A 12,846-nucleotide genomic window follows, 5' to 3' on the forward strand; every position below is an offset into this window, starting at 1 on the left:
TGAGAAGTCAAGAAGAGCCTTCTCTGTGGCTCTTCATCATTACTCAGAATGGCCCATAGCATGTAAGAGATGTGGCTCAAGCCCAGGCCTCTGTCACGAAGCCCACTGTTCTCTCTCTCTGGCCTAATCCAAGGCCTTCCTGTGCTTAGTGAATATGTCTAAAGCTTGTTTAATAGAAACATGATAAATGTGCTTGACCCCATATCATAGATGGGGGAACCAAGACAAACAGCACCCTGTAACCTAGGGTGACAAGTCCTGAAACTAGTAAGTGCTCCAGTCTCCTGATCCTTCCACCTGAAGGGTTGTGTGGCCTCCCTGCAGGAGCTTCCTTCTCCCATCCCAAAGAATTCATTGGAATATTGGCCCATTGGTGGGAGTCCCTGTTCTTCCTAAAGTTCACTTCCTCTGTTTTCTCCAGGTCAGGCCTCAGCTAGCAGTGAGTTTTTCATACCAGTTTCCTAAACACTAACTCTCTCTCTTCCTAGAGCATTGATATTCACTTAAAAAAAGATCTTCAGAGAGGAGTTGTCAATAACAAGCAGACAGACTGGTCGTTCAAGCTGGATGGAGTTCTCCACAATGCCTCCCAGGACTTAGTTTATGAGACAGTTGCAAAGGATGTGGTTGCTCAAGCCCTCGATGGATACAATGGTAATTTAGTTAATTGTCAGTTGTTTTACACAAGAACCCACAGAACCCTTCCTGGAGGAAGAGTTGCAATTTATGGTGAATGAAAGAAAAGACAACCTCTCCTGCTAACTTCTGTTTGCTAATTTGTCTATCTCCATATTCTTATGGTGGAAAACCGATTATTTGCTTGGTGATATTGTGGGCATAACTTGATCCAAAGTTCTGGGATCCTACCTTCATAGGAAGATTCAGTGGCTGGGGCTCTAGGTCCTGGGGATGAACTATTATCCTGTTTCACATCTCTCAGATACTAGCTTGGAAGATAATGTCCTTATGAATTTGACTGAGTCCAAATACTTTTGTCTTGGCCACCTGCTAGGAGCTACTTCCGTTCATTCTACCAGCAAAATCATTCTACCCTTCCTATTGTAGTATAGGGTTATTTACGTATAGCTTGAAAAAATGGAGTGGAGTTTGATTGTCTTAACAAATTAAAAGCAGCTTTACTGGGAAAGTTTTACAAACTAGTTCAGTCTAAGATTGCTTGAAAATCTTAAGAAGATTTAAAAATCTGTAGAAAGAATCTATCACCGTTTTTGTAAACTTCGCCCATGTGACTAGAATGCTCCCTGTCTGCAAGTTTTAGGTCTTCTATTTAAAAGTCTGTTTAGTATTGACGCCCACACATTGTAATGTATCCTGCTTGTGATACATAGGCGTGGTCCTCATTGACCCTGAGGGGATGTGGCCTTGAAGAGGTAGAAGACGAGGAACTAAGAAGGCCTGGGAGGTTAAGAGTCTTGGGCCCTGGGTGCTGTGGAATCACAAATGGGCCCTGAGGGCCAGCCGCTGTGACTCCTTCCTACACACTTGTGTTAGTAGATACTGTTTCTGACCTCGGCTCACATGCTGAGTTAGAGCCCCGTGTGTAAAACCTACCAATCCCAGGAACTAGAGCATTGGTGTGGTGAAGGCAAACACCAATTTTCACGGCCCAGCGTTGCCCTGAAGCAGCGTTTGGGATGGGTATGGCTCAGGCTGGCCCAGCCAGGAGGAAGGGCAGATGCGATCCGGAGCTCAAGAGCCTGGTGGTGATGGTAAACCTCATAGACATGACAGGTGCAGACGAAGTCGTCCTGGAGAGGGCAGTGGGACTAGATCAGGACCTGTCATGGCGGTGTTTCTGAAAGTGGCATGGGACCAACTAGCAGCCCTGTTTGATCCTGTGGGAACTTGCAGTCTACAGAGAATTCTCACCATTAACAGGAAATGCCCTTTCCACGCCCATTTCTTCCTGGGGATTTTGAAAGCTCTTCTTGCCTCCTGCCTGGCCAGTTCCAGGGAGGCCTACGCCTGAGACTCTGGCAGTTCATGACTTTGCTAAAGGACTGTTCAGCCAGTGGTGCTGGATTCTGAATGTCTTAATTTTTCATTTCAGGGGCACCTGGGTGGCTCATTCGGTTAAGCATCTGCCTTCAGCTCAGGTCATGATCCCAGGGTCCTGGGATGGGCTCCTTGCTCAGCAGGGAGTCTGCTTCTCCCTCTGCCCCTCCCCCCTGCTTGTGTTCCTGCTCTCTCTCTGACAAATAAAATAAAATCTTTAAAAAAAGAAGGGCTGGAGTTCAGTGTTCCTGTCTCCCTCCTCACCTGTCTAGGAAAATTCCTAGTTTCTCTGTTCCCTCATATTCCCTGCTCTGCTCAGAAGCCTGAGGGTGAGATCTTCTCTTGGCACAGGGATCAATAGAGCACTACATGGGCCAGATTTAGAGCAGAGGTCTGTGTTTAGACCATTTATGTCCCTGTTTCCCTGCCCGCCCACCCCCCCCCCCCCCCCCCCCGTGGCAGGAATTCCTCATGTCCATGGCTGCTCCTGATGGCCACCTCCACACCAGGATCCAGATTGGCACCAGGCATGCTGGGGGATAAGAGAGCTATCCTCGGAGCTCTTTTCCTGGACATCACCAAGACGTGTTTCCAAATATTTGCAGGTACCATCATGTGTTACGGGCAGACAGGAGCCGGCAAGACATACACCATGACAGGGGCAACTGAGAATTACAAGCACCGGGGGATCCTTCCTCGTGCCCTACAACAGGTAGAGAGTGGGCCCACAGGCGGGGTGTCTCACGGGTCCCCCCCCTTACCACAGCTGCTGCTGACCCCAGGCCTGCTACCGGACACAGGATATATGTTGAGGGGGTGGGGGTGCAGAGGCCTCAGGAAACCGGGAGTTCGGGTTTCAGAGTCTGACCCAAGCCCGTGCAGAGCCAGTTTCATTTGTGAGGACGTGCCAACTGGCTTCTTGCTGCTGTGATCCTGTAATTGAGGATTTGGAGGTCCTAATCATTATGTTCCTTCCTTGCTTTAATGAGGGGGATATGGACTCTCAGAGAGCTTCCTCACTGGCCTGCTCTGGCTTCTTCCACCACCACAGCCCCAGAAAGAGCAAAGGGAAAAAGCAGGCACAACATGAGTGTTCAGGACTGAGTCAGCCCTGGGCGGGTCTGGGAACTCTGACTGAAGATAGGACAGAGGGGCCTTCCTTCGGAGTTCTGTGAGGACCCTCTGTTGGGAGGTAGGAGGTAAAGGGCTTTACCCCAAAAGCATCTTGAGGTTTTATAGCCCTGTCCTATAAGGAATGGAGAGGACCCTCTAGTGTATAAACCACCCATGCTCTAACTGGTGAAGCAATCTCCTTCACGCCCCACTGTGAAAGCTTCAGGATCTCAGCATCTTCCACTTCGGTAGTGGAGTCCAGCGCTGCCCAGTAGAAACAAAATGGAAGCCACACATGCAATTTTGAGTTTTCTAGTAACCACAGGTTGAAAAGTAAAACAGGCGAAGTTGATTTTAATGATATATTTTATGTCAGTATATGCAAAATGTAATGTCCACATGTAGTCAGTATGAAAATTCTTGAGATATTTTACATTATTTTTCTCACACCAAGTCTTTGCAGTGTGTATTTTACACTTACGGGCCATTTCAAAATTTAGACACTAAATACTCATCAGGAATACTTGATCTGTATTGAGATTTCATAAAATTTACGGTTGAAAAAGTAGATTTATAAACCCAAGTTGTTCCAAACATACTGAAAAGTTTACCAGTAACTGAACTTAGGACTGCTTTGAAATTTAAATTCAAATTAATTACAATTAAAAAAATTTTTTTTAATTCTGCCCCTCATATTTGCGTCAGCCACATTTCAAGTGCTCAGCAGCCTCCTTTGGCTAGTGTCCCCCATGTTGGACAGCACCCACCTAGACTGTTAGAGCAGAGTGGGGACCTCAGGGATCATCCAGCCCAATCCCCACAGCCCATTTGACAATTAAGAAAGTTAAGGTCAAGAGAGGGGAAAAGACCAGTCCAAAGTCACCTGCCTTTAAGTACCAGGGAGGGTATTAGGAGCTGGGAAGGCTGAGTTTGGGCTTGGCTTCTCTCTGTAACTGAGTGATCATAGACAAATACTTTTCATTGCATGGAGCTTTCCACAGGTGGGCATTACCCCTGCCTTGCTTCAATCACAGGGGAGTTGTGAGAATGGAATTAAATAATTGATGTGAAAGAGGCATCTATATCGTGAGACTCCATAAAATAAGGGATCTTCACTCCAGAGTCTTTTCCATTCATCATGTCATGGGGCTGTTCAATCTGTTAAGTCAGGCCTCAAAAAACTACATGATAATAATTATCATTCAATGGACTAATAATAGTGATTGTTGATGATGATGACCATCATGCCAGCTAGACTGTAAATTCTTTTAGGACAAATATTTTTTTTTAAAGATTTTATTTATTCATTTGAGACACAGAGATACAGAGAGAGAGAGAGCATGAGCAGGGGGAGAAGCAGAGGGAGAGGGAGAAGCAGGCTCCCCGCTGAGCCAGGAGCCCGATGTGGGGCTTGATCCCAGGACTCTGGGATCATGGCCTGAGCTGAAGGCAGACACTTAACCATCTGAGCCACCCAGGCGCCCCAGGACAAATATTTTTTTATTGTACTTCTTGATATTCCCTGCTGAGGTCAGAACCCTCCTAACACTGGCTGGTCATTGGAGTTTTCTCTTCGTGACTACGTCCAATCCCTCATCTAGGTTTTTAGGATGATCGAGGAACGCCCCACACATGCCATCGCTGTGCGTGTTTCCTACCTGGAAATCTACAACGAGAGTCTCTTTGATCTCCTGTCCACTCTGCCCTATGTCGGACCATCAGTCACACCATTGACCATTGTGGAAAACCCTCAAGGGGTCTTCGTTAAGGGCTTGTCAGTCCACCTTACAGGTCAGGAGGAGGATGCCTTCAGCCTCCTTTTTGAGGTGAGATGACCAAGCCTAAGGGACCTTTCCTTCCTTCCTTCTCTCCTTCTACCCTACCTCCCTCCTTCCTTCCTTCCCTTCCTTTCTTCCCTTTTTTCTTTTCCTCCCTCCCTCCTTAGTTTTTTTTACTTACTTTGATAATCAGAATGAATATTTATATATGCTCATTAGCAAGTTCAGATAGTAAAGAAAAAATACAGGAACAAAAAAAGAATTCACTCGTCTGTTTCCTACATACAGCAACAGTAATGTATGTTTTGGCTAATTTCCAGTCTTTTTTTCCCACGCAATTTTTTCTTAACATAGTTGAAATTGTCCTTTTTTTTCCAGTGAACATGAAATCATGGGCATTTGTAGTATAGAAAAAAATAAGGATTAGCATCCTTAGTATATAAGAGCTCTTACAAATCTGTAAATTCCCCCAGCGTATGCTATTCTTTTAAAAGTCATATAGGTTGGAACTCTTTTTTTTTTAAAGATTTTATTTATTTATTTATTTATTTGAGAGAGAGCGAGCATGAAGGAGAGGAGGGGCAGAGGGAGAGGGAGAAGCAGGCTCTCTGCTGAGCAGGGAGCTGGATGCGGGGCTCGATCCCAGGACCCTATGATCATGACTTGAGCCAAAGGCAGATGCTTAACCAAATGAGCCACCCAGGTGCCCATACGTTGGAACTCTTAAACGTTGTTGCTGAAATGTAAAATGGTGCAGCCATTTTGGCAGTTTCCTAAAAAGTTAAACACTAATTTTATCATAAGATCTAGCAATTCTATTCCTAGGTGTCTTCCCAAGAGAAACGAAAGCATGTGTTCACACAAAGACTTGTAGGCAAATGTTATAGCAGCATTATTCGTAATAGCCAAAGACTGGAAATAACCAAAATATCCATCACCTGGTGAATGGATCAACAAAATGTACATCCATATGATGGAGAACTATTCAGCAATAAAAAGAAATGGACTACTGATATATGCTACAAGATGGACAAGTCTCAAAAAAATGCTCAGTAAAAGAAACACAAAAGATCCATACTGTATGATTCCACTCATTTGAAATGTCCCAGTAGACACCATCTTTAGAGATAGAAAGCAGATTATTGGTTGCCCAGAGGAAAGAGTGGGAAATGGTTGCAGAGGGGCCCAGGGAACTTTTTGGAGTTACACAACATTTCTAAAACAGGATTGTGGTGATGGTTGCACAACCCTGTAAATTTGGTAAAAAGCAATTACTGAATTGTATGCTTAAAACAGAGAATTTTATGCTATTTAAATTATGTGTCAATAAAACTTTTTTTTTTAAAGTCACCTAGGTGTCCTCAGGGGTGCTTTACACCTGGAGCCCTTGCATCTACAGGGAAGAGAGCGTCCCAGGAGGCAGCTGTAGGGCATTCTTGTCTTCTTGTTGCTCCTAACATTTCACCGTGACTAGTGATGTTTGCTGGAGGTTTTTGGTGGCTTCAGGTTAAAGAAGGTCCAAGTTTGGGAAGAGTTTTTTTAATCATGAATAAATATTTATTCATACCCTTAGTAATAACCACTCTCCTGACCTGTGATCATTTCGTCGGTCTTCTTTGTAGCATTACCACCCATGTTTCCTCCAACAGTGAGCGTAGTTTAATTTTTTTGAAATTTTTATATGAAAGGAATCATGCAGGATGAATTCTGTCTGATTACGTTTCCCTTTTATCTGCTTTTTATGTGAAATGCATCTGCGTTCTTGCTGTATATTTTTCATTGTCATCATCATTGTATTACGTTGGGTGAATATACTACAAGTTAGTTATCCACTCTTCTACTAATGGACATTCGGGTTTTCTTAATTCGGGGGATATTTCAGACAGTGCCACTGGGAGCATTCTTGTATATCTGTTAGTGCACGTAGCATGAATTTTTCTAGGGCTGCAAATACGGGTCATTGAGTATGTGTGTCTTAAGTTTTCTTAGGCAATGCCAACTCTTATCCGTAATGGTACACTTCCACAGCAGGTTATCAGAATCCTGAGTATTCTGACCTTAAAATTTTGCTGGTGTGTGGTGTTTCCCACTGTGGTCTTCTCTTTTCATCTTTCATTACTAATGAAATTAAGGACCTTTTCATGTGTTTATTGACCATGTGGATTTCCCTTTTCCTGTCTTTTGGTTTTTTGTTTTTTGTTTGTTTGTTTTTACAGATGTCCTTTTTTCTTTCTCTTACTTATCTGCATGAATTCTTTATATACTGGAAAACTAATTCTTTTTCCATTATACATATTGCAAATATCTTTTATTTCCTGTGGCTTCTTTTTTTCTTTCTCTCTCTTTATGTGTTATTTAATGAACAAAAATTCCTGATTTTAGGTTAATTGAATTGTGTGTGAATTTTTTGTTTTGGCTTTTCGTGTAAAGAGCATATAAAAGGAAAAAAAAAAGAGCATATAAAAGGATTTTCTTTTAAAAATATCCAGGGGTAGAGGGGCATCTGGGTGACTCAGTTGGCTAAGCGTCTGCCTTCGGCTCAGGTCATGATCCCAGGGTCCTGGGATTGAGCCCCGCATGGGGCTCCCTGCTCAGTGGGGAGTCTGCTTCTCCCTCTACCTCTGCTCCTCCCCCACACTTGTGCACTCTCTTTCTTTCTTTACTCTCTCTCTCTCAAATAAATAAAATCTTTTTTTTAAAGATTGTATTTGTTTATTTGCCAGAGAGCCACCCAGGCACCCCAAATAAATAAAATCTTAAAAACAAAAAAAATCCAGGGGTAGAATTCACCAGTGAAGTCATCTGATCCTGGACTTTTATTTGTTGGGAGGTTTTTGATTACTGAATCAGTCTCCCTAATAGTAATCGGTCTATTCATATTTTCTATTTCATCATAACTCAGTCTTGGTGGTGTGACAGTCTTTGTCTTTTAACTGAAGCATTTCATTCCACTTGCACTTAATGTAAATTACGCATATAGCTGGTTTACATCTGTCATGTTACTGTGTGTTTTCTCTTTGTTCCATTTGTTCTACATTTATTTTTCTTACCTGTTTTGCCCTCTTTTATTTATTTAAAGATTTTATTTATTTGAGACAGAGAGAGAGAGAGCGAGCACGAACGGAGGGGAAGGGGCAGAAGGAGAGGGAGAAGCAGACTCCCTGCTGAGCAGGGAGCCCCGTGTGGGGCTCGATCCCAGGACCCCGGGATCATGACCAGACGCCTAACCGACTGAGCCACCCAGGCACCCCTGCCCTCTTTTTAATTGAATATTTAATTTTTTATTGTCCTGTTGCCCCCTTTACTAATTTAGAGGTTATATGTTCATTCATGTTTATATTCTCTCGCTCTCTCAGTTTATCCTAGAAATAACAACTTGCACATTTAGTTAATACACATACATACACACCCAAATGAGCATATCTACCTGGTAAAATCTGAATAAGGTCTGTGGATTATACCAGCGTCAGCTTCTTGGCTTTGATACTGTGCTATAGTTTTGCAAGCTATTATCACAGGGAGAGGCTAAGTGAGGGGTACAGAGGACTTGCCCGTACATTTCTTTGAAACTTTCTGTGGATCAAAATAAAATGTCATTTTATCATAATGTTATGTTTTACTATAACATTACCATTTTAATCGTGTTATAATTATTTTTAAAATCAAACCTTTCAAAATCTAAAGTTCATAAAAACCTTTCCCTCCTCCTGGATTCTGTAAGAACCTTAGGATCGTTGCCCTGTCTTTTACGTTTTTGTTTTTTGACTCTGCAGGGGCATCATTATTAATGTTTTATATAGTCTGCATTCTTTTACATTTACCCTCGTATTTACCACTTCTGTTGCTTTTCCTTTCTTTTCTCCATAACCTTCCCCTGGAGAATGTTTTCCTTCTTTCTATTATACATCCTTTACAGTGAGCATGCTGGTGACAAAGAGTTTCTTGTTTTTTGAAATGTCCTTATTTATCCTCAATCTCGAAAGATATTTTTGCTGGGTGTAAAATTCTATTTTGGCATTTTTTTCACTTCTACCATACTAAAGACATTATTGCAAAGTTATGGTTTCCATCGTTAGTGAGAAGTCAACTGTCAGTCTATTCAACAGTCTTTTCAAAGTATGTTAGTCTGGGCTCTCTGAGAAGCAGATGCCAAGATGGGATTAAATGTGCAAAGGTTTTATGAGAGGAAGTTCCCGTGTCAAGGAAGCAGGAAGGGAGCTGGGTAAGGCTGGACAGCTGTCAGGTCACGATGCAAGTCCTACCTCAGGTGAAGGGAGGGAAGGTCGGGTGGAGTTTCCTAGACTGCCATGCCACGTAAGGAAGGCTCGGGAGCAGTTAGCAAAGGACTCTTCAGGAGGGAAGTGCACTTCTCAGGCCATCAGAGATTGCCTAGTGGAAGCCAGAAAGACAAGGGCAGAGGGCACTTCACAAAGAGGGGACTGAAGGATGAAGGTGACGTGACCCCTTACGCTCTTGGTGAATGTCACTGAATTTGTAGGACAGGCGACAGTGAGAAGCTGTGGAGATGTGGCCATGGGCGTCAGCCAGGGGGTCAGCCAGGTCTGCTCCACAGCTCAGGGCTTCCCTTCCTCTCCCCTGTCATCACTGCTTTGGGACTTGTTCAGAGCATTTCTCTGGGGCCTTTAAGGGTACTGTGGAGTCCCTCCCACAAGGACCTTTTTCTCCTAAGAACAGCCATTTCCACCACATCTTTAAGTGTATTCTGGTCATTGGGCCCAATCTTGTGAATTAGAAGCAAGGGCTTGCTGTCCCTTTAAAAATACAAATTAATTCATTTTTCATAATTTTTAAAAGTAATAACACGTTCACTAGGGCGCCTGGGTGGCTCAGTTGGTTAAGTGTCTGCCTTCAGCTCAGGTCATGATCCCAGGGTCTTGGGATCGAGTCCCACATCGGGCTTCCTGCTCAGTGGGGAGTCTGTTTCTCCCTCTCCCTCTGCACTACCCCCCCCAACCTCTATGTGCATGTGCGCACATGTGCTCTCTCTCTCTCTCTCAAATAAATAAATAAAATCTTTAAAAAAAAGTAATAACATGTTCACTGTAAAAATATGAAAACGCAAACCTATAGAAAAAGAACGAACGGGCACCTGGTAGGCTTAGTTGGTGGAGCATGCAGCTCTTGATCTTGGGGTTGTGAGATCAAGCCCCATGTTGGGTGTGAAGATTACTTAAAAATAAAATCTTTTTAAAAAATGAAAAAAATAAAATAAAGAAATGATCTCTAAACCCCAGCCTAGAAGTGACCATTCTGAATATCTTATTGGAAGCAACTGTGTATTCTTTCTTGTATGCATTTCTTTTGCATTCCTTAGATTGTCCCGTCATATGATTTACCCTGCATTCGGTTAATGTGGTGCACCACACCGATGGATTTGCATGTGGTGAACCATCTTTGCATCCCAGGGGTTAGTCCTACATCGTCCTGGTATATGATCCTTTTAATGTGCCATTGGAGTTAGTTTGCTATGATTTTGTATTCTGCGTTTCTCTATGATTAAAAAATACTTGTCAGCATTTTTCTGGCTGGATGACATTCCATTATACAGACAGACCATTCCCTAATCACTGAATACGTACATTGATTGTGAGTCAGTATTCATGAACATTTCTAAGACTCTAATTCTTTTTTTTTAAAGATTTTATTTATTGGAGAGAGAGAGAGAGAGAGCGCATGAGCAGTGGGGAGGGACAGAGGGAGAGGGAGAAGCAGACTCCCTGCTGAGCAGGGAGCACAATGTGGGCCCTGGGATCATGACCCGAGCCAAAGGCAGACGCTTAACCAACTGAGCCAACCAGGTGCCCTCTAAGACTCTTAATTCTTATTACTACTTTGCCTTTCAGAAAGCTCTACAGATTGACACATCCCTAGCAAAGGGTGAAGGTCTAGGTCTGGATTGCCAATTGGTCTCCCATTCTCCTAGTTTATAAATGAGATTTCTCTGGAAGGTCTGATGGCAGTAACATGAAGTCACTTGTGCTGTTGGTATAGTTGAAAAATGACCTGAATGCCTTATTATTTTAATTTTTCAAAATGTTGTCTATGTTCCCCCTCCTCTTTAGGGAGAGACCAACAGGATTATCGCCTCCCACACAATGAACAAAAACTCATCCCGGTCACACTGCATTTTCACCATCTACGTGGAGGTGAGTGCGAGCTCCTTGAATAGCCCAGGAGGGGCAGCCGAGTCTCACGGGGCCGGCTCTGTCAGAAGCTTCTTCCTGTGATGTCTCACCTCTGTTTGGATGTTTCGTAGGCCCATTCACGGACTTTATCAGACGAAAAGTACATCACTTCCAAAATTAACTTGGTGGATCTAGCGGGCTCGGAAAGGCTGGGGAAGTCTGGGGTAAGTGGGTAGCGGGAGGTTCCTTCCCAACAAACCACAACCCTGTTTCCGGCAGAGCGGCTGTGCACATGGGCCGTCCCTCAGGGGGCATTTGTTTGTGTTTTGTTTTTTTAAATTTTTTTTTATATATATATATTTTTTTATTTATTTGAGAGAGACAGAGATAGTGAGATAGAGAGCACAAGTGGGGAGGAGAGGGAGAAGCAGGCTGCCCACAGAGCAGGGAGCCCGATGTGGGGCTCAATCCCAGGACCCTGGGATCATGACTGAGCCGAAGGCAGACGCTTAACCGACTGAGCCACCCAGGCGCCCCCCTCAGGGGGCATTTGTGAGCCCAGTCCTCAGCTAGTCACACTAGAGCACGTGGGCTTGACCCTGTGTTGCTGGGGGACAGAATTACACATCAGCAGCAACATAGTTGCGGTTCCCACTTAATGGGATTTTTGTAAACGTTGAATGAGATGATGGCCCCTAAATTCTTAGCAAGGTGTCCGGCCCTCAGTAAGTGCTCAGTAAATGCTCTGTGCTAGTGTTAGCATTTCTGTGTATGAAGGTGAGTGTTCACATGAGTCTTTCATCTCCGATATTCATATGAATGTGAAGAGTAGCATAAGTATTCATAGGAGTATGCAGTGAGCATTTCTTTTTTTTTTTTTAATTTTTTTTTATAAGATTTTTTGTTTATTTATTTGAGAGAGAGGATGAGATAGAGAGAGAGCATGAGAAGGGGGAGGGTCAGAGGGAGAAGCAGACTCCCTGCCGAGCAGGGAGCCCAATGCGGGACTCGATCCCGGGACTCCAGGATCATGACCTGAGCCGAAGGCAGTGGCTTAACCAACTGAGCCACCCAGGCGCCCCTGCAGTGAGCATTTCTATGTGCATTTTTAAAAAAGATTTTATTTATTTTATTTTATTAATTTTTTAAAAAAAATATTTTATTTATTTGCGAGAGAGACAATGAGAGATAGAGAGCATGAGAGGGAGGAGGGTCAGAGGGAGAAGCAGACTCCCCGCTGAGCAGGGAGCCCGAAGCGGGACTCGATCCCGGGACTCCAGGATCACGACCTGAGCCGAAGGCAGTTGCTTAACCAACTGAGCCACCCAGGCGCCCCAGATTTTATTTATTTTAGAGGTAGAGAAAGAAGGAGAGAGAGAGAACATGTGCGTGGGGAGGGGAGGAGCAGAGGGAGAGGGACAAGCAGACTCCATGCTGAGCACAGAGCCCAACCCCACGCTCAATCCCACAACACTGAGATAATGACTGGAGCCCAAATCAAGAGTCAGACACTTAACTGACTGAGCCACCCAGGCGCCCCTCCTATGTGCATTTGTTTAAGTGTTTTTATGTGTATGATAGCCTCAGGATGATTTCCTCAAGTATCTACACAAATATTCCTGTGTGTATTCATGCTGGTGTGACCCTTAAGTGAGTATTCATGTGAATATTCATGTAAGTATTCATATTCATGTGAACGCTGCCATGAATGTTTTGTTTTGTTTTGTTTTTTTAAGATTTTATTTATTTATTCATAAGAGAGAGAGAGAGAGAGGCAGAGGGAGAAGCAGGCT

General features: G+C 43.7%; 1 protein-coding gene across 2 annotated transcripts in view; it reads left to right on the forward strand.

Moving 5' to 3' along the window:
• Positions 1–12,846, forward strand: part of KIF9 (kinesin family member 9) — a 48,897-nt gene that overhangs the window by 6,045 nt on the left and 30,006 nt on the right. Inside the window, exons 5-9 of one of the 2 annotated variants that reach the window (XM_034997274.1) lie at positions 489–654; positions 2,622–2,728; positions 4,731–4,955; positions 10,991–11,074; positions 11,185–11,277. In XM_034997274.1, coding sequence (XP_034853165.1) covers positions 489–654; positions 2,622–2,728; positions 4,731–4,955; positions 10,991–11,074; positions 11,185–11,277 — 675 coding nt within the window. The remainder of the gene's footprint in view (positions 1–488; positions 655–2,621; positions 2,729–4,730; positions 4,956–10,990; positions 11,075–11,184; positions 11,278–12,846) is intronic. The other variant, XM_034997275.1, reaches the window with a different exon arrangement.

This window comes from Mirounga leonina, unplaced genomic scaffold (genome assembly GCF_011800145.1).
Source record: "Mirounga leonina isolate KUSES-001 unplaced genomic scaffold, KU_Mleo_1.0 Mir_94, whole genome shotgun sequence".
NCBI classification, from domain to species: domain Eukaryota; kingdom Metazoa; phylum Chordata; class Mammalia; order Carnivora; family Phocidae; genus Mirounga; species Mirounga leonina.